This window comes from Lachnellula hyalina (genome assembly GCF_007821495.1).
Source record: "Lachnellula hyalina strain CBS 185.66 chromosome Unknown contig00046, whole genome shotgun sequence".
Classification (NCBI taxonomy): Eukaryota; Fungi; Ascomycota; class Leotiomycetes; order Helotiales; family Lachnaceae; genus Lachnellula; species Lachnellula hyalina.
Genome location: NW_022157160.1, coordinates 47,095 through 73,045, shown reverse-complemented (window position 1 = coordinate 73,045; position 25,951 = coordinate 47,095). Strand labels below are relative to the sequence as shown.

Here is a 25,951-nt window from a genome sequence, read left to right as displayed (position 1 = left end):
AAGAGGTGTAGTGAAGGAAGGCGAGGTTGATCTTTCATGCTCAAGATTTCGCTGCTGCGATTAACATAATAAATGCTTATCGCTGCGCTGACCAGTCATGTGAAACAAGACATTGAGGTATGTATAATCAATAAATGAACAGAAAGTGAAGCTTTTAGATATATATCTATTCCCGGTCATTTATGAAGACAGTATTTATAAACCACCCGCGTGAGGCAGTGTACTTCGGTCTCGCCCGGTCCGTATACGGAAATGACATTTCAGCATTGCGAATCAGGATCCTGATATATTTCTTAGAGTATACGTAACATCCAAGTATTATCGGCCAAGGACTATTTAAACTCAGTTTATACTATTGCTAAATGAAGTTATAAAAATCCCAAAGTTAACTTTGCTCGGGACGAAGTAAGCGGCGTATATCACGGTTGTTGCGGCTAACCTGTTCCGTGCTCGGTACGGGTATAGGGGAGGGTTCCTTTACGTAATGAGAGATCGTAGATATCTTAATACCTAGTTCAGAATATTGTTAATGGAATTAGAATATCCTAGATATGCAGTATAATGGTCACGTGCTAACCAGGAGGGTAATTGTGCTTGAGTTCAAGAGCTAGGATAAATTTGATAGTTTAGATAACTGCGAGTTAATGAGTAATTTAACTATAAGACAAATCCCCACTCTTGTCTTACACTTTCCTATTATAGTTGGAGTAAATATACAACACTGAATAAGGAACATCTAAGAAAGACATTTCACTACTAAAAGTCTGAAATTGAGCATAACAAAAAGATTAAGTGCGATTAACGCTACATAAGGTGGATCTCTCAATTCACTTCACTTCCAATTTGTAATTCTGGATGCTCGGCTGTTGATTAAAAAGCATGGAACAAAATCATCAAGTTCATGGGCACAGCTACATGATAAGCTCAAGGACCGTTCGAACTGCCACAACGGAAAACAGATAAATTGGAATGGTCTCGTGTCAATTACTCGCTGCTTCTTGAAAGAACAAGTAATGAAACGTTTTGCATCCCAGTCTGCCCCCTTTTGGCCATGCCATCTCTTTACACAAGTAAGCTACCCGCACTGGTGTCTGCAACGACTCCAGTAGCGTTGGTATCCTTCATCAACCACAAATAGCATTCTGCAACCTCCTCCGCTATAATAAGTTAGTCTATTATCTGCATCAATCGATCAAACAATACTCACGTTTTCCGACATGACCAGTAGGCACCTTGTCAGAAAATTCCTTGAAGAACCCCCTTTTCACCTCCTCGGGATAATCCTTCCAGAGTTCGGTATCGACAGCACCGGGACTCACCAGGTTAACTCGAATAGGTTTCAGATCCAAGGCCAAATTCCTCGTCAGACCATGGAGCCCTGCGGCGTAACTTGCAACGACACTCCAGCCTGGATTTGGGCGTTGAGAGACAGACCCAGTTGAGAGAACGATGGAGGACTCGGGGCCCTTGTTCAAATACTTGGATCCGACTTTGGCGATGAGTATAGGCGCAACGAATCGTACCTGGCCGGCGGATATGATACGCTCGTAGGTGACTTCCTGGATGGGCGCAACGGCGAGCTTGTCACCGGCTGTAACGACGATGTGGTCTACCTGTCCAACTTGCTTGAAGAGCGCCTCTAGATCTGCTTCGACGGTGGGTTTAGACAGATCGCAAGGGTAGCCGGCAACGGTGGCGCCTGGGTAGGACTTTTTGAAGGAGGCGAGGGATGCTTCAATCTTGGAGTTGGATGAGGATGATACGGTGACTCGTGCATTCGACTCTATTGCTGCTTCGGCTACAGCAAATCCTAGTCCTGCATATTGTTAGATATATAAGAGCCAGACAAGGATAGGTAGGGAAGGAAGTACCTGAAGTCCCTCCAATGACCAGGACGTGCTTGCCTGCGAGCTTATTGTATTTTTGTTGAGGCATTTTGGAATATAGCGATCGAGATGATAAGGGGATTCTTGGTCAGATGAAACTGTGAAGTGCAGGTCCGCCTCGAGGTTTGGGAGCAGAGAAAGCCATATATATATACAAACCTAAGGAGACTACTGACGGATGAAATCAAGAGCCATTGACAGGGGCCTACATTCCCGTAGTAATTTGATAAGCTACATTAGATCACGGTACTGTACAATAACCCTCAGGTGATAAACTAACAGGGCATCAAAGCACACCTACCTACCTACCTCTTTGCGCCTTGCATTTCCTGCAGCAATAGTGTTGTATTTAGGCGCTCGTAAATCCGAAAGATAACTCCGTTCGATGGAACTGTAGCGACGAAGCATCATGCATGTCGGAACAGTAACCACATCAAGTATAGCTCTGTCATGTCTTACAAATTTGGTTACCGGAGTCTCGTAGTTTTTGATTATATAATAATAGGATCATCCCGCTCACGCACGAAAATGCGGGAACGGGACCTGTTGTTCCTAGAACGCCGCATAGGGTTCAAGACTTCAAGTGCCGTTCAAGACAGATGAACATGTCTTATATTTCCATCTTACCAATCCTGTTACCAATCCTATTGTATTTAATTCTTGCGTGATTCGGCGACAGGTCAGGCTCATTGGCTTTCAGCCAATAATGTTCATTGGGATGATGCACTACAGCCCGACCCGGAAAGCACTTGGATATTTGCCGAGGCAATCCGATTAAAAGGTTGTATTTTAGATATGGGAATAGCCTCATCTTCAGAAAAGGTCAATGGTTTATTAGGTTCCTAATATCTAGCATTAAAACATCTCTACAAGATACCCCACCTTACAGTATATCATAACCATACTTACCCCACCCTCCTGTTCTTATCTAAACGCCTCACAGATATCTACCCATCAGTCTTACAAAAATTTATGACCATGTGCATTTCTCTTTCGATATTTAACCAGACACATTCTATTCCGTCGTCTCGACTTTTCAGGTTCCAGAGCTGAAAGCCATCGAAGTGGAAAATATGTCACTTACCACCATCCCCGCCCGCCACGGAATCGCAACTCCCCTTCCCAAAGGCTCGACCATAAAAGTGATCAACACGCGCGGTACCCAAGTAGTCGACACCTGGGCCTTCACTCTATCCTCATTCCCCCCCTCGCCCGCCTCCACGATCGAGACGCAGATGTCCAACCAGCACACGCGCGCCTGCCTCAACAGCACGATTCCGAAAGTGGGAGATGGGCTGTTCAACAATAAGCGGGAGAGGCTGTTGACGCTGGTTGAGGATACGACGGCGGGGATTCACGATACGCTGATTGCGGCTTGTGATGAGGAGAGGTATCTTGAGCTTGCTGGGGAGAAGGGGCGCGGGCATAGGAACTGTGCGGACAACTTGGTGGAAGGGTTGGCTGTGCTGGGTAAGTTCTTGTGTGATTATTTGTATTATCGTATTATCGTATTTGATGGGATGAGATGAGGTAACTAATAAAGTGAGTAGGTATCAAAGCACCGCAGTTCACACCTTCACCGCTGAATCTCTTCATGAATATCCCCGTTCACGATGATCATACGACATTGTCTTTCGAAGCCCCCACGAGTAAGGAGGGACAGTATGTGTGCTTGAAGGCAGAGGTGGATCTCGTGATAGCTTTCAGTGCTTGTCCACAGGTAAACGTCCACTATTTCTAGTTTCCTCTAGAGATCAGAACGGGAATTGGACGAGATGCTAATTGGTCTTTAGGATATATTGAAAATCAACTGCGGGGAGCCTGTGGATGCACATTTCCAAATCCTGTGAGGTAGATATATCAAGTGAAAGCTTTAGGACTCGCTCATACAGCGGCTGAATTCGTGACTGCAACTAGCTGTTTATTGATTAAAGGGCTTTAATGAAGATTTAGGAATCAGCCAACCCCTTATCACTTGTCGGTCATTGACTCTTGAGCCTGAAATTGAGCGTGCATCAAAATAATATCTCGTCCTCTAGAAGTAACAGGTTCATAGGGCTTCAGTGGCAAAGCTATAAATTGAAACGCCAGAGTTGTACTAGGCCTGACGCATAAATTTCTAGGGAAGTGAAGCTTATGTCTCGGGAGTTGAATTTGCTTAAGCATACAGAAACTTGTAGCTTATTTCAACGTCCAAGTCCAGTGGCTCGAGTCGTAGCACTAGCAGACGCAAACCATAATGGCTGTGACTCTATAGCTAAGGCCACATCTTTATAGTGTCGTACTGTACATTTAGCACCGCGTCTTGAGTCAATCTGAAACACGCCTCCTAGTCGCGCGGCTGATACATCAGCGAGTAACTCTATCTATCTCAAGTTGGAACATGTCACCTACCGGCTTCTTTGTCTTTATTTGAATTTCCTGGTGGGAGATTAACGGCTTCCCCACCATATTTTTCTACCTCTACAGCGTATAAAGTTTTATTGATTCTAATTCTAATTCTAATTCTATTAAACCTTGACTTTCAAGTTCCATCCCGCCTTCTTAACCCTAGCACCCAATATACAAAGAGCAGCAAGGATGTTAGCAGTCCCGCAAAAAGTCGCTGGAGCAATCCAGCCCTTCTTCAATAACACGCCAGCGACAGGGTTTCCGACCAGAAGACCTAATGCACCGAACGTGAAGCTCATCCCCATGTGCGTTCCGACAAGACTCATGTCGTTAGACAAAGTAGCAAGTGCGGGTCCGGTGATGGAAACGAAAGTCCCGGAGAAGCATCCGTAGAAGAGGCAGAAGACAACCATTTGGCCGAGGGAGTGAACGGATGTCCAGCTGAAAGCGATGACGCTGCAGAGGAGAATGAACGGGAAGGTGATATTCAACGGCCCCGTTAAGTCTGCGAAGAAATTGGGCACGATACGACCGAAGATGGATCCAACGTTAAGCAAGGTAAGTAGGTAGAAGGAAATATTTTCGTTGGCGATGTTGTGCGAAATACTGTATGATGTGGCATAATAGAACGGGATATACATTCCCATGAAACCAAAGAATTCTCCGAGGGAGAAGAGGTCGTAAGGAACGGATCGAAGGATATTTTTATCGAACAGTGGGCGTCGGGTGGATGGGAAAGCCCTGGCGCGCATGACAAGAATGGGGATCATGAGCGTGCCGAGCATGATGAAGGCAATAACACGGGTGGCCCACCCGAACCCAATCCGTGGTTGGAGTTGATGAAAGACAATGGGGTATATAACTCCCCCTAAGATAAATAATTAGGACGTGAAATGTGAGTTGAGACGATTGGCTTACCAAGACTGCTTCCTGCAGCACCAACACCTGTAGCGAATGCCCTCCTCTTAGTAAAATACTGCGGCATGACTGCTACGGAAGGCAACAATAGACATCCGGAGCCACAGCCCACAAGAACGCCCTGCGCTAAGACGACTTGCCAGTACTCTTTGCAAATGCTAGTCATCATCATCCCGGTAACCCCTAAAACCGAGCCGGCTATGACCAATCCCCTCAGATACCCAGCATCATAGATAGGACCTGTAATAAGGCCACCTACAAAGAGCAACAGGAATGCCTGGATAGAACCTATCCACGAAATGTTTGATGGACTTTCATGGGCGAGCAAGCCAGACTCGTAGTATGTTTGGTAAGCGCCAAACGTATTTGCGATTCCCCTGTGAAGCGTTCAGTGCCAATATACGATCAAGAGCTAAGCGCGACGTACCATGAGTTGAACATCATGAAAAAGGCCTGCAACGAATTAGTATCTGTAAAGAACAAGTGCCGAGGACAAAACACAGCAAGAACGAGGAGAAGGGATAAAGAAAGGGCTTGATTACCCCCAAGACTTGAAGCCAAGCTATCCATGTATTTTCGCTCGCGATTTCCTCTGTTTCTATACTGACTTGATCATCAGACTTTTTCTTTTCCTCTCCCTCAAGAGTTTGCGAGGAGTCTAAAGAAGCGATTCCATCTGGCGCAGCCCCAGCATGTGCGGGTGAGTGCTGTGGTGTAGGATCCATCTTGAAGGCTTTGTATGAAGATGTCTGTTGGATAGTCGTCCTGTCAAGAGCACAATCTGGTGTCGGTTTGAGAGATGATTGCTGGAGCTTCCGGTCCTGCCACTACACCAAGCGCCAGGTTATGTTGATGTTTGAATTGCATGAAACAATCAAGTATTTTGCAGAGGCTAGCAGGTTATAAGGCAGTAGCCCTGAAGATCTAAGTACGTCTTACGGACCATATAGAAAAGGAAAATGTGGTTTGCAGGATGGTACTCGTATTTACTTGGGTAGTATTCTGTCGACGTTCATGAGCTCTGGAATTCACTCCTGAGATTGATTTGTCAGATTTGGTAGGAGGGTTGGGGGTCTTTGGGGAGAAAATTTAATTAATGGAACTAGTCTGTCTAGTGTGGGAGGGAGCGACGCGGCTGACGGCATGCGATGCGGGTCGGGTCGGAAAGCTAAACGAATGAGGACAAGCTTCTGGATATACCTGCAAGAGCGTCTACTCCGGAGTATATCCGGGCAAGGATCTAACCCGAAAGAGGCTGTTTATTTGAGTGGCTTAAAAGCTTGTGTTACCGTACTGTAGAGCTTCTGTGGCTGAATAAAGTCATGCTACTACTGCCATAATTCCTCGCAAAGCAGGATCGATCGTTTTTAGCTTAGGGAAGCTTTCATGCAAATCCGAATTTGGATCATCTAATACGCCATGGAGACTCTCTCTGCGTGACCGATTCCACACTCCTTCCCAATTCGCCACAGTACATGTTTGGCTGTAAGATATTGTTCCTGGGATATGAACGGGCACCGAAGAACAACTTTCAGAGACCAGATGAGAAAGTATCCACCAACTCCTTTGGATCTCGCTGGGGTCCTAGACGTCGAGCCAGTAGCAGACCCAAGGGCGAATGCTACACTCGAGAATATAGCATGAACCTGTTTGTGGATGACTGAAAGTGACGTGGATATCTGTTCGAAAACACGCTGTTCATCTCTCGGGTCTCTCGGGAATACACGCTTGAGGGCGTCCAATATCACTTGATGAAGGATGATTCGGACCGCTCGGTGCTTACACCAAGCTCCCACTCCCCAGATACCAGAATGCTCGTGGTATTCAATCTCCTGATTAGCAAAAAACTCTCGATGCTGTGCTGGAGGGGCCGACACAACATAGCCAAGGCATCGGGTTGCGTTGTTAGCCCATGCACAAAGCTGTTCTTCGATTCTCAACGCATCTTGAAGGAAAACCTCACAGCCGTTGGAGTTCAAGCGATGAGAAGCAATATCGGCCTTCGTTGATGCTTGGAACTCACTGACAGAGTACATCCCACTAAACATTTGACTTGCGATAGGAGATGAATCTATTCTTCGGATAAGTCGTTCGGCATCAGGGCCGGGCATCAGCCCGAGATCGAGGTTTCGTCGTTGGATTTGGCAACACAGGTTCTCCAACAAATGAGAGTTGGTCAACAGCATACCTCGGAGGTCGACCAAAGCTCCAAGGCCGCGAATATGGCAAAGAGACAAATTATTAGTAAATTTGTTACAGTCGAAAACATACTTCACAGAAATATAGTCAGCACGCATGGCCCCTTTTCGGAGGGATACTTGTAACCTACCTCGTAGAGTCCCAAAAGCATCACAGCAATGATAGTGTTATCACTGGCAGCGGCGGCGCGCTTAAGCAACAAGATATTTAGCTGCTTAATAGCTTTGTAATAATAACCTATCGCGTTGTACCGAAGGTTCGTGTTGTTGTACCTTACGGCGATGTTTGCATAAGCCGCAGCGTAGACTGCTTGATGTAGCACGGAATTGCTAGAGACTTTCTCAAAGAGGTCGGGCAGGAAGTCCAGCCAGCCATGACTGCGAGAAGGAAGTATAAAATGCTGAAAGAAGAGAGGGATGACTTGCAGCCCAATATCCGGCGTCAGCTAGGAGCATTAGCGGGGGGATTATGGACATGTCAGTGGTGTTCACTATTACACACCTGATTTGGTACACCCCGAAGTATCCGATTCAGCGTTGTGATAGATGGACTATCTGTTGCTGGATTTATATCATTGGAGTGGACCTTGAGCTTGATAAGCTGATTTTCGCTGCGAAACGCGAGGTCCCACCCATCCATGTAGCCAGGGCATGACCTGCCGATCTTCTGACATTTCTGACACCAAGGGCGCGATTCGTCACACTGAGCGGTTATCAGTGATGTAGCTTCATATAAATATCTGTATCTTACCTTGACTTTGCGCTTTTTACAGGTACTACAAGCTCCGCTTCTTCCGTTGTTGACCATATTCTACCATCTCGACCGTGAAGGGGGTAAGATAGGGTAGCGATATAGAAACCTTCGCTGTATTTCGTATTGGTGGGATTGTGCAGCTTCTGTCTCATTGGGTGCTGAATCCACTGCTGATGGAGGAAAACAAAGGTTGCGAAGCTGGAGGTGGAGGTTTCGCCGGCACTACACTGCACGGAGGTAATGGACATAAAGGGTAAGGCCGATCCAAGCACGACACCCCAATATAAAGTTCGCTGGCGTGGTGTCTGCGTAGGCCGTAAGAATTGATCAGCACCACTATCTTTAAGATCGTAAAAAGTATAGGAAACATCCAACATCTTCAGGGGGAACAAAAATGGGATGGAAAAGCTTCAATAAGTCTGCCATCTTCAGTTGCGGCGCCCGCCATGCCACCAGATGCCATTTAAGCGAATAGCCGTCAAACCTCCGCAACGACCTCGAGACTTGCCTTTTCCAAGTCCCACCCCCTCAACGGATGAAATAACTCCGTATTATGAATAATAACCTCAACTACTATCATATCAAAGTCTAGATCTGATTCAAAGTCAAGATATCGTCGTCTGATGAACAGCTTTAATCACAATGAGCGATCCGCTTCGAGGCCAGCGGGGTTGCTGGACCTGCCGCATACGTAGGAAGAAGTGTGACGAGAGCAGACCACATTGTTCGACTTGCGAGTCGCTGTTAATCACTTGCCATGGTTATGGTCCGAAACCTGACTTCATGGACAATGGAGAGAAGGAAAGAGCTGTGGCGAATAGCATCAAGGAGATCGTGAAGCATACGTGGAGGCGTAAAGCAACAACCAAGCAACGCACTACCAATGTTAAGTTAGCCCCCAAATCATTGAATGGCTCTGTGGACAACTCCTCTTCTGATCCTGGGTCAAGTCGCCAGTCTGTCTTGGATCGAGGGCCAGTCGGAGAAGATCCGGGCACGCTGTCAGATGGAGTCGTGGTAAGCCTCTTATTCTATCAGAAACAGAAGAGATCCTAATCTCCAACAGAAGTCTAACTCACCTGCACCTAATCTTCCTCCAACGGCCGCATCTAGTTCTATCCCATTGCACGAACACGTCTTCGTGATGCATTTTCTAGACAATGTATTCCCGCTACAATTTCCCATGTACAGACCAAAATTGTCGCAAGGAGGACGAGGCTGGCTTCTTCCTTATTTACTTCAAATACAGCCACTTTATCATGCAGCTCTAGCTTCCAGCATCTACCACCATCGGATGACTACTTCGAGCAGCTCCACGTACCGAGTTGCTGCGTTGATTCAGCAAGAGAAGCATCTCGGAGATGCAATAACACCAATCAATCAGTTGGCTCACAACTCCTGTCCAATAAATATATTGGGTATTGTTATTACAGTTATTCAACTGATGTTTTTTGAGGTATTATTCCACAAAGAAAAACATCACGGCTTGTTTGTGTATTGACCACTCTGGGGTAGCTTTTTACAGGGGATGGCAATGCGTGGCAGGCTCATCTGCAGGCAGCAATTAGCATGTACGAGAAAGCCAACGAAAGCCAACTAGCGAGCCTTGATTTGGCGGCTACGTCAAGGACAGCTATACTCGAGAACACTCCGCTCCCGGAATACCAACCTGGAGTTTCTGAAGAGGTTGCTAGCTTTAAATTCTTAAATGGCATACTTATCTCGCTCGATATCACGTATTCGATCACGGCAGGAACAGCACCACGTTTGCTGCATTACCACTCCACAGTACTCGCTTCAAATTCACAGACTCAGCTTGAGGATATCATAGCTTGTAAAAACTGGGTGATGCTCCAGATAGGTCGCATTGCCGCACTATACGACCAAAAAACGCAAGCCTTGCGGCAAGGTCTCTTTGATTGCACAGGATTTGGGCGTGCAGTGGAAGATATCAGTCGAGAGATCCAGAGAGGTTCTGACCAAGGGTCGCTAGAACGTGTCGAAATTTCTAAAGCCGAATCTGGGACTAGTCCTTCTATGCTAGACACCGCGCTTGTCACTCAGATCTTTGCCTATATGGCGTCTATTTACCTTCACTTGGTCTCTCGTGGCTTTCAGAGCTTGGAGGTGTTAGATACTGCCATTTCTGAAGTCATCACAATGCTGAAAACTGAAGTTCCGTCACGTCTTCTACCAGCTTTAATCTCTCCACTGTTTATCATCGGATCTGTTTCGAATCAAGAAGACCAGAGCCTGTTCCGTCATATCTTCTCTTCTCCTACGGTACTGAATCCCTTGATGAAACACCGAGAAAGGATTTTGGCAATACTGGAAGACATTTGGAGCAGAAGGGAAAACTACCCTAGCTTTGCATGGGAAGACGCTCTTGATCAACATACCAGCAATATACTACTCGTTTGAATCACACAAGGTACGACTTGATCCCCAAATTGAACGTATTTAGAACGCTTATCAAAGAGTCATACAAAGGGAGACGAGATTACAAACAATTTCTCACGATGTTCTTATATTTCTAAGCAGTGACTAAACGGTAGGTATTCCTGCACCAATCTTTGCCAGCTTTTCTAAGCTCTATCATATAGTAGCGGATGTTTCTATTTGTGATTGGTTCCACCTGCGCTGTTCACCCCCATTCGCCATGCAAATCCCGAATGATCTCTACAGTAGCATAATGTGCACTTCTAGGACCCAATCAAAAATAGCCCTAGAAAAGCGGCGCTGGGAGGAATGTCACCAGCATATTAATAATTATCAAACAAGTACATCTACTAGGTGGCTGCGTTTGCTTTTCAGGTTGTTGGTTGTTAGCGGCGCGGCGAGGACGACTACTGCGCTACGCCTTGTGATTGGACACAGCTGCGCCGAACGTACCCCTGGATGCCATGCTATTCCCTTTTGTAGACGTCCATCCCGATTTTTGCCATGGCCGCAGCATTACGAGATTCCTGAGTTTCGGCAGTGCTGGGTAGGCGGACTATGTATTCTCGGCCACGATATTTCCCATATCCCGACGAGGTTTGAAAGCAGCATACCAATTAGGTGATTATTCCTCCGACGAGCAGCGTTCGTGCTACACTATATAAACGGGGACCCGAATTTGTAATGCAATTCTATCTCTTACTGCCTTCTCTTACTTTTAATATGGCCAATATTCTTCAACAGGCCATCACCATTGTTTTTCACTTCCTCACTGCCAGCTACTTTCGACAGAGACCCGATTCAACTTCCGAACCTCGAATTATGAAGCATATTGTTATTCTCGGAGGCTCATATGCTGGGGTCAGCACAGCCCATCGCATCTTCAAGCACGCTGCGAAGACTGGGCCTTTCAAGATCACTCTCGTGTCCCCAAATACCCATTTCTACTGGAACGTGGCCTCCCCCCGCGCCCTGATCCCGGGACAACTCAGCGACTCGGAGATGTTTCGCCCGATCGCTGCTGGGTTTGCACAATATCCTACTAGCCAGTTTGAATTCGTCGCCGGCATGGCAGAGTCTTTAAATGTAGAGGCCAAGACAGTGGGGATCTCTTCGGGCCACGGTGAGACGGTAATGCTCAAGTATGACTACCTCATTCTGGCCACGGGCTCGAACGCAAAGGGAGAAGTTCCATTTAAGAATCTAACGTCGACGGAAGTGACGAAGGATTCACTCCATGATTTCCAAGAGCAGATTGAGAAAGCGGAGACGATTGTCATAGCAGGGGCTGGCGCAACAGGTGTGGAGTTTGCTGGGGAATTGGCATTCGAGTATGAAAGTCGGAAGGAGATTGTTCTTGTAAGTGCTTCACCTTCTCCTTCACTTATTATTCAACCAAGTATTGGTAAATTAGTCTACTCACTCGCTCACTCACTGGCACATTGAAGATCTCAAGCACCCCTGCAATCCTCCCCGAATCGCCCACCAGCGTACAGAAGACCGCAATGAAGGGTCTCCAGAACCTAAAAGTGGACATCCAGCTATCCCAAAAGGTCATCGGCTCCACCCCCTTACCAAACCATCAAACCGAAGTCTCACTTTCGAGCGGAGAGAAATTGATTACCGACTTGTATATCCCCACTACTGGATTGGTCCCCAACTCTTCGTACATTCCCACCAAACATCTCAACGCAGAGGGATTTGTGGTCGTAGATGAGTATTTTGCTGTTAAAGGAGCGGAAGACGTGTATGCTATTGGGGATGTCTGCAATGTCGAGCCCTTGCAGTTCATCTATGCGGATCGACAGTCTACCTTTCTAGCCAAGAATTTTGCTTTGATTCTTAGTGGCAAACCACCTCTTGCCTATAAACTATTCTTCATGAGTAAGTATCATAATGCCTTAGCTATTACCCCACTTCCCTCATTTCTTCTTTTTTCCTGAATTCGAAGAGGAAGTTTGGCTAAATCACTGTGGTTTAGGAATTATTGGGGTTTCGGTGGGTAGACAGCTTTCCACTGGAAGTTGGGGGCGTGTGAGAATGCCGAACTTTGTGGCACAGATGATTAGGAAGAGCTTGTTCCTGCAGAATTTTGATGGGACGGTTGATGGGACGATTGGCGATAGTCCGTTGTAAGAGGGAGGAGCTGTTGCTTAGCAGTCCACCGCAACATGCAAGTGAGTTCGAAATGCTGGGCTCCTGGTTCTATCGAGGCGCTTATATGTATTTAAGACTTGATGGAAACGTAAGCTTGGAAGTAGGAAACTTTATACATCGGCCGAGATATCCTTGCTCACACGCGCTATATTTTATATCAGCATTCTATTCTTCTCCATTGCTCCTGTAAGAACTATATCTTGTTCCTGCTTCTCACGGGGCTCTTCTAACAACCTGGTATTTTCCATCATGCCAAGCCTATGCTGAAAGCTCTCGGCCCTTGCTAAGAAGTTCGTCCTCGTAGTGTGGATCTTACTTCAATAGTCATGTATCCAAGATGCCGAGTAACTTGTACGGCCAAAAGTCCTATCACAAAAAGGGATGCATCATGTTATTATAAGGTTAGCGCTAACTTACTAGGCTAGAGTCTTTAATCAGTGCGCTACATGGTACTGTATGTTACCCCTCCCCCTCGGTTTATCCCGTAGTTAGTGTACGGAGTATTCCGCACAGGGCCTATTAGTGTATCGATCTGCTTGATGCTGTACATTCATGCGGTACTTTTGCCGGAATCTCCGCAGTAACTAGTACTCGAGTAAGACGTTGAAACAAGCATTTGCTCCGTCCTGCCGATTTGTTAGTTCTGCTCATATTCGTAATCGATTTCGACCAGGTTCTCCCGTCCTCGGTACTAGCCGTTGCACCGGGATCTCGAAAACAGCAATATCCCGAAAGAGCCGCACTCGGGTAAATTAAGGTTGGGTTAAGACACTTTTCCAGGGGAGATTCTCTTTCAATTCTTCAAAAAGTGTGGAACTTTTGAGAGCACGAGAAAAGCACCAAAAACAATATCGGTTTCTCCAGTGGCCTGTCCCAGGGAAACGATCTTGTATTCTGCACGACTTTGAAGAGCCAAGAGTTAGCATTGCTTTTCAAAAATGGTCTAGAGTTCTTATTGACGATATAATAAACTCTCCAAAGTCTTGCTAGTATTCTGACTCATCTGTGCCACCTGCTGATTCTTTTCTTCATTGTTTGACTGATCAATACAAATGGCGTCCGTCCATACCAGACGGTTCTTGCGCAGTTCTCGTATACGCCATGGAGCAGACTCGAGGTTCACATCCAGTTCTTTTCCTTTTATCGAAACGGTCTGGGTCTTCTTTGCCTCACTTCACACGTATGAGAAGGCAGTGTGTTTTTAGTGATGTTTGCATGCACACTTGACATGCACACTTGATGTATGACAAATATGTACGAAGTAAGGGCGCATCCTAAATGTATCCTGAGATCAATAACAAATAAAAGATATCAAAGATTGTCACTCAAGAAGTACATATAGGCTAGTGAAAACACATATTTGGACTCAAAAAAGTGGTCAATGCTCACGTAAAAGCAGCTAGAGCTAGACTCTCTTAGAATTCGTAGGTCACAGAGATGATCGAATAAGAGCTTGACGCTAGCATAAGAGGGTTGTGATGTGTGTGAAGAGAACCCAGCGCCAGTTTTATGGCCCAAGTACGCTTATATAAGCAGCAGCGGCTAAATCAGACGAGACCCCTGTCAAAATCGCGTCGTCGCGAGGCCACCTGAAGCTTCACTTTGAACTCCCCTCGATCTTTCCAGCAATACACGAGGTCATAACCCTCATGTAACGTCCGCCAACATGCGACTCCCAATCAATCTTCTCTCCCTGACCCTCTCTATTCTCCCCTCAGCTTTCGCCATTTACTCCGACGAAGCCTACAGCGTTGATTACCACCACGAACTACTCGGCCTCCCACTACCGCACACAACGTTCTTCCATCGGCCGCGGAAAGATGAAAAGGCAACACTATTGTATACATTGAGCGACCTAGGCGTCCTTGGCGCAGTAAATCCTGGTCTTGGAACAGTAGTTTGGCGGCAACTTTTAGCTGGAGTTGTGGGCAATGAGACGGGGTTTCTAAGGCCGGTGCAAGGAGAGAATACGGTTGTGTCTGCGATTGGGAGCAGAGTTGATGCTTGGGATGCTATGGGCGGAAAAGAGAAATGGGGCAATATATTTGAGGGGAATGTGAAGGATCTAGAGGTCATGGAAACGGCTGCTGGAGCCGAAGAGACCAAGGATGTCTTGGCCTTATTCGAACACGAAGGCAAGAGCATACTGAGACGACTGAAGGGCGAAAGCGGAAATGTGGCATGGGAGTTTGAAGATGGGACTGGCGATGTGCCATTGCAGGTCAGCACGAATGTCAGGAGTATCTTCATAGTGTCTCTGCACGGAGCTTGGGGAGGGTATAATTTGAAGATTACAGCCCTGGATCCGGTCACTGGAAAGCGAACGAACGAATACATCCTGTCAACGAAAGCCGATGTACATTCGGCTGAAGACGTTCTACTCGTGGGGGCGAATTCGGCGGCTCCTATCATTGCTTGGACGGACAAGGCGTTGAAGAACCTGAAGGTCAATTTACTGGGCAAAGCTGGAGATTTGCAAAGTCTGCCCTTGAAGGAGTCAGACGGGCCAATCGTTAACGTAGCGTTGCATGCGCCGAATCTTGTTCAGTCACAACCACATTTTTTGGTTCACACCCATTCGAGCGTTTCCAACCGCGCGGACGTCTATCATATCGATCTTGCAAGTAGCAGCATCAAGAAGGCCTATGAACTACCAAAGCTACCAGGACAAGGAGCAATTTCCACCAGCTCCCAGGAAGCGAATGTCTACTTTACCCGGCACACAGCGGATGAGGTAGTTATTGTCTCATCTGCTTCTCATGCTATACTTGGTAGATTCCCCCTGGAGTTCGAAAGTGACCACGGCTCGCTCCTTGACGGTGTCTCGGAAGTTGTTCAACGGGACGCGAATACATATGCGGTGAGGTCTGCCTTGGTTACCTCAGGCCAGGACTGGGTATTAGTTCGCAATGGAAAAGCGGGTTGGATTCGGCCTGAAGGACTTTCTGGAGCAGTCGCTGCCGAGTGGGCTGAAATTCCTGAGTCGGAAACATTGGCCCAAACATTGGAGGCTGAAGCGCATAGCAACCCGTTATCCGCATATATCCATCGGGTAAACCGACACGTCAGTGATTTGCAGTATTTGCCAGGGTACTTACAGGATCTCCCTAGACGATTCTTGAGCAGCATCCTCCCTGGGGATATTGTTTCCCCAAAACCTGGAGTCCTAGTACGTGATACATTCGGCTTCAACAAGCTGGTAATTGTTGCTACCCAACGCGGACGCGTCTATGGTATCGATGCTGGAAATCAAGGGTCTATTGTCTGGTCCGCGAGCGCTTTTGAGCAACCTGCGGGCAAGACATGGGATGTGAAAGGAATCTGGGTCGAGCATTCTAAGGGTACTACGACCATACGAGGTGCTGATGGTGAATATGTCATGTTCAATACTACGAGTGGCAATAAAATCGAAGCCATGAACCCCGGATCGTGGCCCGCGACAACAAGTACGGCGGTGGTTGATAGTCCTTCTGGAAAATGGTTACTACCGATTGGCGTTGACGGAAACCCAGGTGAAGTTCCTACTACATGGGCACCTAAAGAGAACCTAGTTGTCAAGGGAAGCAATGGCGAGATCAAAGGGTTGAAATTCGAAGCCGGAAAAGAAAATGCGCAACCCGTTGTCACTTGGACTTTTAAGCCTGCTCTTGGTCAGAGAATTATCAACGTCGTCTCAAGACCGGCCCATGATCCTGTGGCCTCTATCGGACGAGTTCTTGGCGATCGTACTGTTCTCTACAAGTATCTAAACCCTAACATCGTGCTAGTAACATCAGTATCAGACGAGCATTCCACTGCCTCGCTATACGTGATTGATACCGTCTCTGGCGACATTCTCTACTCAATCAGCCACGACGGCGTCGACACAACCCAACCAATCGCTTCAGTGCTCACAGAGAACTGGTTTGCGTATTCCCTATGGGCTGATGTACTTCCAACCACAGAAACTTTGCCAGCGTCAAAGGGATATCAAATCTTTGTGTCAGAGATGTATGAGTCTGATGTCGCTAACGATCGTGGACCTCTTGGCTCGGCAGCCAATTCATCCAGCCTCGAGCCATCAGATATCCCCAACGCAGGACCAGCCTTACCTTTTGTTGCCACACAGTCTTTTCTCATCCCCGAAGCAATCAGCCACATGTCAGTCACTGAGACTCGCCAGGGTATAACTACTCGCCAGCTCATTTGCACTATTGCCTCTAACAACGCTATCATCGGCATCCCACGTACCCTACTCGATCCACGTAGGCCAGTTGGCCGAGACCCTACCGCCGCTGAGATGGAAGAAGGTGTCTTCCGCTACCAGCCTTATATCGAGTTTGATCCCAAACTCGTGCTCACACACAAGCGCGAGGTGATTGGCGTGAAAGATGTTATTACCAACCCGGCAGTCTTAGAGAGTACGAGTCTGTTGTTCGCGTATGGGATAGATATCTTCGGGACAAGAGTTGCCCCGAGTGCTGCATTTGATATTCTTGGAAAGGGTTTCAATAAGCTGAGTTTGGTTGGAACAGTGCTTGCACTGTGGGCTGGTGTTGTGGTTTTGGCGCCTATGGTAAGTCATTTCTTCCCCACTTTGGAAAATCATGTTAATAAGATGGCAGGTGAAAAGGAAGCAAATCAACGGGCGGTGGACGACTTCATAGATCTTGTAAATTGTACAAATAGAACTGAATATATTATGTTTTCTTGGCTTATGACTGAACTAGTCTGCTAGATCTTATATCGAGGCGTAGTTCACGTCACGGACCCTAATCTACATGTCTCCGAGTGCGAAAACCTTCTTGATCTTGACAAAAGGCGCGGACCTTGTAGTTTATCGGGGACTTTCAGGTCAATCCTGTGTATCCTCACATTTCTTCGTCAGAGAGGAGGTCTTGCGAGTTTAAGCAACGTCACCACCTGGAAGCTTAACAAATAACGAATAATAGAATATTGTTCCCACATTATCATAAATATCTAACCATTGTCCCGTTTGTCTCAATCACCTAGTCATACAGGCCTCCATTCCCATTCGTATTCGTATCATAAATCATGATAGGTAATCGACACCCTGCCACACCCCCCACACGGAATCGTAACCCCTTCCGTGCACCGATTACACTTCTTACAATGCCACTCCCTCCAATTCATACAATCCCCACAACTCGTACAATGGCTCGTATTCATATCCTCCGCCCAATCATCCCTGCAAAAACTATAAAAATCTCCCCCGTTATCAGCCAGTCCATACGCCAGAATCTCATCCACCATCTCCTTCCTCCTCTCCGGGCTCATACCAGGCGTACCCCACTCCTTAGCCCACGCCTCCATCTCCGTACTCATACCATCCTCGTCAAAAGTATCTCCCTCTGGCTGCTCGCTGCTGTCTTCGACGCCCATCAACTGGCATAGCAACGCCTCTCGCGTCTCGTCGGATGCGAGAGAATTCTGGCTTGCTGTCCCGCTTCCGCTTCTTGCTCTTGCTCTTGTTTTTTGTTTGCTTCCGAATCCAACTTGCGAAACATGGGCTGGCGCGCATGCTCGGGTCGGCGAAGAATGAGGACAGAGCGTTCAGCGGGTTGATGCATGCGGAGCATTTGCAGCTGGGGGGGCAGCCGGCGCCGGATTTGTTGCATTTGCAGCGCGCGGTGGCGCAGGATGTTTTGCAGGTGCAGGTGAGGGGTTTGTCGGGGTCGATTGGTTTAATATCGGCCTTAAGAAGAGGTGTTAGGTATCAGGTGGGATGGATTGGGGAGGGGAAAAGAGGGGAGGTGTACTTCGGTTACTTTGCGATCTGTGTCGGAGACTTGGGATTGGTCGTCGCCTTCGGAATCGAAATTCGTAGCTGGACATGGTTGCCATTAGGATGCGATGGATGGATAAATAAGGAAGGAATGGAGAAGGAAAATGAAGACTGTCAAAATAAAGGAAGGGGGGCTTTGAGTAGTCAAATTAGCACACGCGTCATTATCATAGGAACGCGTTGGAGGAGAAACGCGAAACGCGAGACTAAATGATCTCGGCACCACTTTACCGGCAAAGTATTAGAAAATGAAATTCACAAACAAATTCATTGTTCGAGCAAGGAGAGGATCTTGATAAACTATACATCTTTTCCTTCTCCCAAACTATCTACTAAGGTACTATATAGTCGGTTCAGGGAGATGCATACCGCGCTATCACATGACCAGCTTCCTTCATTACCTATACTAGTACCTTTTTGGGAACCAGATGTTCTACTTAGGATAGCTGATAAGTTATCCAGCTCTTCCATTCTCTGTGGTCCGTCCTATTATTTGCAGATCCATTTCTATTAAGAGTCTTCACTTTTTCCCAGGCTGCGCAAGAAATTCATCCTCGCTTGAAAAAGGGGCCACTATTCTGAGAGATATTAATCTGGGACACCGAACCTTCAGCCAACTTTTGCTATCTTGGCCAATTTACGTCCTGTTTTCTGTCATGATTTTGCACGATACAACTAGAATAACGATGGTTCGCAGATATCTGGCTGCATCTTTGAAACACGGTGATTCACAATGAATGAGCTGAGGTGGCTTGTACAGGATTTCCAGAACAATCACTACTACTGGTTTAAAGCGCCTCTCCCGTAAAAAGACCACATCACATCTCTTCCGTGCCTCGCAGCATCCACGCATTACCTGCACCTTCAGTTACTTCCTAAAGCTCACCCCAATACCCCTCAAAGGGCCCCCGAGGATATCATCAAAACGAACACGCATCGAATCCTACCAAATAAACCGCAAATACCCACAACAAACCAAGATGCCACTTGAGAGCACCAAGAATTCGCTCAAGGACCTCGGCAAAATCACTATCGAAGTCGTAAGAGATCTTCGCACGCTCCAAAACCAGGGTCTCACTCTGCTGGATGTTCTATACCAATACAAAATCCAGAACGGAGGACTTGTCAAGAGAAGACCAAGACGGGGAAGCTTCTCCGTGGAGGAGGAGGGCTTGAAGGGCAAAGAATAGAGGTCATGGTGTTGAGATGGCGTTTTGGGGCGTAGGTTTACGCGATGGGGTAGATTAATTCGTGGAATGGGGACTGTTGTGGAGGAGACTGAAAGCTGGGTTTAGAAAAGCGGAAGCAAATGCTCTACCCAGTGCGCCGTGTTTGACTGATGTTATTTTCTTGTTATTAGATAGATAGGCTTTCATACGGGGGGTCTGGCATGTTGAATGTGAATGGAAGGTGGTGGGGGTTTCGGTTTGGTGGAATGGATATTTAAGGGGTTTTCGAGGTGCTATCTTAGGCATTCAAGTGACAAGAACTTTGGATACATACAAACCATTCGGGAGTCCTCTTATAGTTTTGTAATCAATTGTGACTGGGAGTTCGGAGCGACGTTGTCTTAGGTCAGTGTGCTACTTTCATGGACGTGCTGCGATACGAGGAGTTAAAGCTACTGAATTGACTGAATGAATTATTTATTTGACAGCATTTATCTCGAGATTACCATGAGTTTCCACATGCTGCCTTTATCTGCACGTGTATCAGGTTTAATATATACTTCTTTTAAAGTTCATTCTTTGTGTAATGCTCGCTTCGCTTGGTCCCACTTGCTTCCCTTGAAAGCGCGAGATTGCTTGCTAATGATAAAAGCTTACTCAGAAGATCAAGGCATGTCAAATTTCTAGGTCAATGGATCATGATCCTAGGGTCCACAATCTGGAAGTGAATTGGAGGAAGAAGACGCTAATGAGGGGCTTTGAATTTAAAGAAAGAAAATCTCAGATTGACTTCCCATCTTTCTTTCCAACTCAAACTCTTCGTCAAACTCTTCAAACTCAGACATACCAGAGTCGCCATGGACGCCAACATGCAGAAGAGCGGTCAGCAATCGACCATCATCGACTTCAACAACATTGGATGTCCCATGTTTCCGAGCGAATATGAGCGACTCAGCGCCATCAAGACCCGCCATCTCAAAAATCCGAAGTACAAAGGTGACATCTGGTACATTGTCAACGTCCTAGGATATATTGGCTATCGGAGAAACATGGATCAGTGCAACAAGGACGTTGTTATCAGTCGTCCGCAGATGGAAGCTGGCTGGATGAGGCTACTAATTCGGTCTTACAAGAACTACCCCACTGCGCGTGCTGTTGAGCAAGGATTTGAATATGATGGTAAGATAGAGAGCCTGCTCTGGTGGAAGCAGATGATGCTTAACCATGCTATGTGGCAAGTATGTGGCCCTTATCCTTGTGTTTTTTTCTTGCCTTTGTTGATGATTGCTCAGAAACGCGGCATGCACAACAACAACCGAGAGACACCTGAGCAGGTCGAGAGATACTGGGAAGAGAGGGCAATGTCTCAGCCTGGTTTGGACATTATCGTGGGTTATCCAGTGGATTCCCCTATCTACGGTGAATTAACCCGTCGTAGAACCATTCCCCAGACACGGATGCCGACCATGCGACACAGCCAGATGTCTTGTTGTGCTACGATCACTCCGATGCTGACGATGGTGGCAGAACGAATTGCGGCAGAGAAGAAGAAGAATGCAGAGGCTGAAAAGGTAGCTAACAATTTGAGCGAACTGCACATCAGCGATGAAATGGATACCACTGAGGTATGATGCCTTTTTAACTAGAATACGACGTGACTTGCCAAGAGGCTTCCGCTTGCACCACATATGTACACCAATCATCATGAGTTTGATACACCGTCACTAGAAATGAGTCTCAGTTCATCTCTGAGCGTGAATGTCTCGGAACCAGTGGGCCTCTTTAAATATCACCACGTTCTTGATGTCTTAATTCCTTTCTTTCAAGGGCTTTAGGTAGGAGCTTGAGTCTAAATCAAAGACGGTTTTGTGCTAAAGGAAGGATTGCAAATCAAGGTCTATCATTATACAAAACAAAAGTGAAGAATAATAGAGGTTCTAGGGAACCAGTCAGTTCATAGACCACGTAGTATCTAACTCTCATAGACAATACTGAGGTTCAAATGATGCCATAACATCTGAAAGAACTTTGATCACACACGAGCCAAGAGACATCAGCGACATTGCATTTACTTGCCTCATGCATATCTTTATGAGCGGCATAACATGACTCCGTCCAATAGCCACCATTCAATCATTAGCATTCCGCTCTCCCAATTCCTTTTAGGTAGGTATATAAATCAAATTAACTACTTTCTACTCAAAACATTTATTGCGGTTGAGGCCCCTTCTGCATTCTGGCAAATGGTTGCTATCCTGGTCAAGTCTACCTTGTGTAGCTAACTATATTTAGTAGAAGGTTGTTGATACATTGAGATATCGCTTTCCCTGTACTTTGTACAGCAGTAGTCCTTGACTATCATACACACATTGCCTGGTGGTGCCAATCCGCCACCATTGGCCCTTTTTTTGCATTTTTTATTCACGATTCCATCTTTATGTCTTTTTCCTTGGTGGTTTGCGCGGTAAGTTTATTCTTTTTGGTTGTTTACACGGCGTGTTCTGCTCCTCGCTTCCCCTCTTAAGCGAGAGGGTGAATGCGCGCTGGTTTGTAGAACTGGCACGGCTTTTTGCGACTGATCCTTAACCCCGCCAAGTCTCGTTTTTACGCTTTCAATAGTCTAGGAATATGTTTTCGGTGCATCACGAGTGTTTCGGCTTTTTCGCTTTAGAGAATGGTTTAGACAATGGTTTAACCCTGGAGACTAATATTATTTCTATCGCCTAGCCCCTATTTCAAATCCTTGTGCTGTGCGATCCTTTGTGGCAGATCTGCAACATTCATTATGCCCTGGAGAGGGACCCATCTCAACTACCTACTCATTGGGTCTTACTCTCGCCCATGGATTAAGTTACGGAAAGCTCCCCTTCTCAGGCCCAAAGTAGCCTCGTACCGGAAGTGGCAAGATGCCAATCAGCGAACCATCCACTCCTGCAGAACTAACCTTGTTGCCCCACCAGCTCAAACTCTTTGGATGATACCCAATGGCAAAAAACATGATAAGACCACTGAGAGCAACCCCCGCAGTCAAAGCTGCAGATAGCGTATAGTTGTACTTCTCCCACCACGCCAGCCGATGCCGTGGCAGCCAGTACATGAAGACGAAGGACAATATCATGCCGGGGGTTTTGTAGGTCATATTAGACGGCGCCCAATGCTGGACTCCCTGGATGATGAGAATTGGATTTAGCCAGAGCAGCGAGGCAAAAAACGGGAACAAAGTCTTGTTCATGAGCTCAAAAGTCCGCGGTCTGAGTTTCAACCTCAACTTTTCTCGAACACCCGGTAAGTATTTCGGTCCGAAATGTTGCCCGGCCAGGAACAAAGCGGCTATGCCAAAACCAATCAGGAAACACCATTTGAAGAGCGGGTAAAGCGAGTTGAACATCCTGTCAGATCCAAGTAGACCCCACATTAGAGAACTGGCGTAAAGAGGGAATCCATCATTGGCGCAAGTGAATCTGCTTGGCTGGTCAGGCGTGCATAGACCTTTGACGCTTGTGAGGATGAAGTCTTGCGTGCCGACCGCCACGAAGCAAGTGATGATGATTGTTCCAATCTGACTCCTGAATACAGCTCTAGGAGCAATCTTGCAGTAATGAGCCATTTTTTGATCCTGAACATAGTTGTCTCCGTATCCAGCAAGAGCCCAAGAGCCCAGCGTTTGTGCAAACAGGAAGGCATTGGGGTTGTTTGGCAAGATGAAACCGGTGATCACCTGAATCAGGGAGCCCAGTCCCAGGTTGGTACCTGTTGTTGCCGACAAGAAAGAAAGGGGGACGGCAAAGACGAGGTTGATGCCAATCATCACAAAGACGAGCCAGACTGGAGTATCAAGTGGGTAGATCTCGAGGAAAACTACCGAAACGACGATAGCGGCTACTAGAATCAAGAGGAACCACCAATCGGGGACTTCCTTGTACTTCGACATCAGCCGGCTGTGCACGTCCATCGCTCCTTCATAGTTGCCCCTTCCGTGCCGGAGCCCTTTGTAGAAATTGACATAGGCTTCCGAAACAGTGCTCCACTGGTTGACCATGATGTAGAGAAAATACACTGGGTAAAATGCAAAGTTCGCTCCAACTGTCAGAATGTAACCCGCGGTATAGAATGGAGGCGAATACTGTTGATACAGAGACTCGTCGAGTTTGTTGTTAACTACTATTTGCTGTACTTTGTAGGAGGTACCGTTGTTTGTGTAAGCTGAAGACGAATTGATTGGGAGGTAACCCGTGTTGTACATATTGGAGTAATAAATTCCCAGAATTATGAAGCCGCCAAGGATACTCCCAAAGTACATTGTGCAGGTACTAAAGAAGGGCTGTGCCAAAGCAGCATACGAAGATGTTGCAACATTCCAGTCAAAAGTAGTGATCGGATTGAACAAGCCCAAACCTAAGCTGGACCCTGTAAGGATTGCAAGAGTGAGGTTCTTAGGATCGATCCAGGTCATCCAGTTGAAGGTTGAAAGTGCCGTAAACAGAAATCCTGGGAGCCAATAGTAGACAAACATGCTGATGGTACAAATTAAGAAGAACTTGTATCTGGAAATCGTCCATCCATATATGTTCTCCTTCAGCTCGGGTCGAGTCAGCGCTCGATTCATTGCAATTATTGGCAAGACTGTAGGCCATAGAGCCTTGACCGGGTACACACTGAAACGTCTCAGATATCCAGCAAAGCCCATTCCCATCAGCTGAACAAATAATGTCAACATTAATTGGTAACCGAATGTGACAAAAGTTTCGCCGTAAAATACTGGTGACTTTTGAACCAGAATCATTCCGTAGCTGTTGGTTGTGTAAATCGCTACATTATACGTGATTGTAGCGAACATTGCCTCCTTAAAGTTCCAGATACCAGGGTTTAGAGAGTGACGGGTGCCCATTACAGTAATTCCCCAATCTGGCAAGACAAACTGCAGGAATTTACCACAGGGAAACAGCAAGATCTGGATCACCGGTCCGCCCAGAGCTTCAAGCGAAGTTATTGAGAACAATCGAGGCCTGCCAGGGAAGGGAATGATGGCTCATAGTGGGCACAGTGCACTTACTGATTGAGGGGAATCGACTATTGAAAAAGGTTGACATGAAAGTACCAATAATGGCCCAGCCGACACCCAAGAAATATGCTCTAATGGTTTCGAATGGAACATCTGAGTTATCCAGAGGCTCTGCCACTGCTCTGACTCCCTGTACGCCAAGATCATGGAGTTATTATTGCCTGGTGTGATAGAATTGGAATTGCAATGTTCCACGGGAGTTGAGACCTTTCTTCAAGATAAACTAACTTTGAAAAAATGCCTCAATAGTAGACCAACCCGTGATGTAGGAAGTAGAATATGTTCTTTGAGGAATGACTTACCGGGTAGGGAGACGAGTATCTCATCATAGTCGCGTCAATCCTCAGATCTCGGTCATAGAATTCACCATAAGCCTTTGGACCCTCAAGCAATCGCTTCATTCGATCTCGCATGTCTGCCGGAAAATTCCAGTCGTCTGCATGGAACTTGACAGACTCATCGAGGATTGCCACGGCTTCTTCCTCGGTCATGCTGTTGATCTTTTCCAGGATGTAGTCCACTTCGCCATTTGGAGCCAATGTCTCGAGCATCAAGTGAGGAATCTGATCTCCAAATCGCTCTTGGATACCTGGTGCGGGGGTCTTCTTCTCCTGCTCAGACCCATACGGGCTCGACGTTACTTCATCATCAATGCGTTCTACTGCGCTAGACATTGCTGCAGAACCTGGATATTGAGTCAAACGGTCAATGGAAAATTAAGGATATGAGGAGGCAAGAGGACGGATTGCATTATAAGTTGCAAGTCCTGTCTGGCTGTTGGAAAGTGGGACATGGCCTGTATACATTCACTTATCACAGACACCTTCCATATATGTATATGGCTTGCACACTTTTGATCAGCAGTTATCATCGCTATCGACTAGTCATTTAACCCCATGCTTGCTATTGGTGAAGGAAGTTGGATTCCTGAAAACAATTCCTGCAAGGCTAGATTGCTGCGGAATCGTCCAATGATTGATCTATATGCCGAGTAACGTATCAGAATCACGATAAAAGAATTTAACCATATTCATAGCATGGTGATAGCTTGCGATCTATGCATATACTATTATTTTCTTACTTCCCATAAAAAGATGGTCATCTATGTAACTATAGAGGTGATATAAACGGCTGATACCTATAGGTACATACGCGGAGGTAGGTACATGTAGCGGGGTAATCGGGGTTGGGC

The 25,951-nt window shown here is 46.6% G+C and overlaps 7 protein-coding genes across 7 annotated transcripts; 3 read left to right on the top strand and 4 right to left on the bottom strand.

The window, feature by feature from the left end:
- Positions 1-1,062: 1,062 nt before the first annotated feature.
- Positions 1,063-1,935, bottom strand: ATR9_2 (Short-chain dehydrogenase/reductase; the record flags this gene model as incomplete). The annotated part of the gene is made up of 3 exons (XM_031149000.1): positions 1,063-1,157; positions 1,208-1,816; positions 1,872-1,935. 3 exons carry the CDS (start codon positions 1,933-1,935, stop codon positions 1,063-1,065), a joined length of 768 nt encoding a protein of 255 aa, XP_031006344.1.
- A 1,024-nt stretch (positions 1,936-2,959) lies between these two features.
- ycgI_0 (Uncharacterized protein) lies at positions 2,960-3,736 on the top strand (the record flags this gene model as incomplete). Its single annotated transcript, XM_031148999.1, has 3 exons — positions 2,960-3,356; positions 3,437-3,606; positions 3,680-3,736. The coding sequence occupies 3 exons, from the start codon at positions 2,960-2,962 to the stop codon at positions 3,734-3,736; spliced, it is 624 nt and encodes a 207-aa protein (XP_031006341.1).
- A 660-nt stretch (positions 3,737-4,396) lies between these two features.
- Positions 4,397-5,920, bottom strand: apdF_2 (Aspyridones efflux protein; the record flags this gene model as incomplete). The annotated part of the gene is made up of 4 exons (XM_031148998.1): positions 4,397-5,145; positions 5,196-5,572; positions 5,623-5,648; positions 5,804-5,920. The coding sequence occupies 4 exons, from the start codon at positions 5,918-5,920 to the stop codon at positions 4,397-4,399; spliced, it is 1,269 nt and encodes a 422-aa protein (XP_031006342.1).
- A 5,389-nt stretch (positions 5,921-11,309) lies between these two features.
- On the top strand, positions 11,310-12,716 carry ptaL_0 (Oxidoreductase; the record flags this gene model as incomplete). The annotated part of the gene is made up of 3 exons (XM_031148997.1): positions 11,310-11,945; positions 12,035-12,470; positions 12,568-12,716. Coding segments are annotated over 3 exons (1,221 nt in total), but the record flags the coding sequence as incomplete, so codon positions are not given.
- A 1,693-nt stretch (positions 12,717-14,409) lies between these two features.
- EMC1 (ER membrane protein complex subunit) lies at positions 14,410-17,389 on the top strand (the record flags this gene model as incomplete). The annotated part of the gene is made up of 2 exons (XM_031148996.1): positions 14,410-17,298; positions 17,348-17,389. 2 exons carry the CDS (start codon positions 14,410-14,412, stop codon positions 17,387-17,389), a joined length of 2,931 nt encoding a protein of 976 aa, XP_031006348.1.
- A 689-nt stretch (positions 17,390-18,078) lies between these two features.
- On the bottom strand, positions 18,079-18,693 carry LHYA1_G004031 (uncharacterized protein; the record flags this gene model as incomplete). Its single annotated transcript, XM_031148995.1, has 3 exons — positions 18,079-18,438; positions 18,503-18,570; positions 18,687-18,693. The coding sequence occupies 3 exons, from the start codon at positions 18,691-18,693 to the stop codon at positions 18,079-18,081; spliced, it is 435 nt and encodes a 144-aa protein (XP_031006345.1).
- A 3,855-nt stretch (positions 18,694-22,548) lies between these two features.
- OPT2 (Oligopeptide transporter) lies at positions 22,549-25,433 on the bottom strand (the record flags this gene model as incomplete). The annotated part of the gene is made up of 3 exons (XM_031148994.1): positions 22,549-24,671; positions 24,751-24,889; positions 25,062-25,433. 3 exons carry the CDS (start codon positions 25,431-25,433, stop codon positions 22,549-22,551), a joined length of 2,634 nt encoding a protein of 877 aa, XP_031006346.1.
- Between the last annotated feature and the right edge of the window lie 518 nt (positions 25,434-25,951).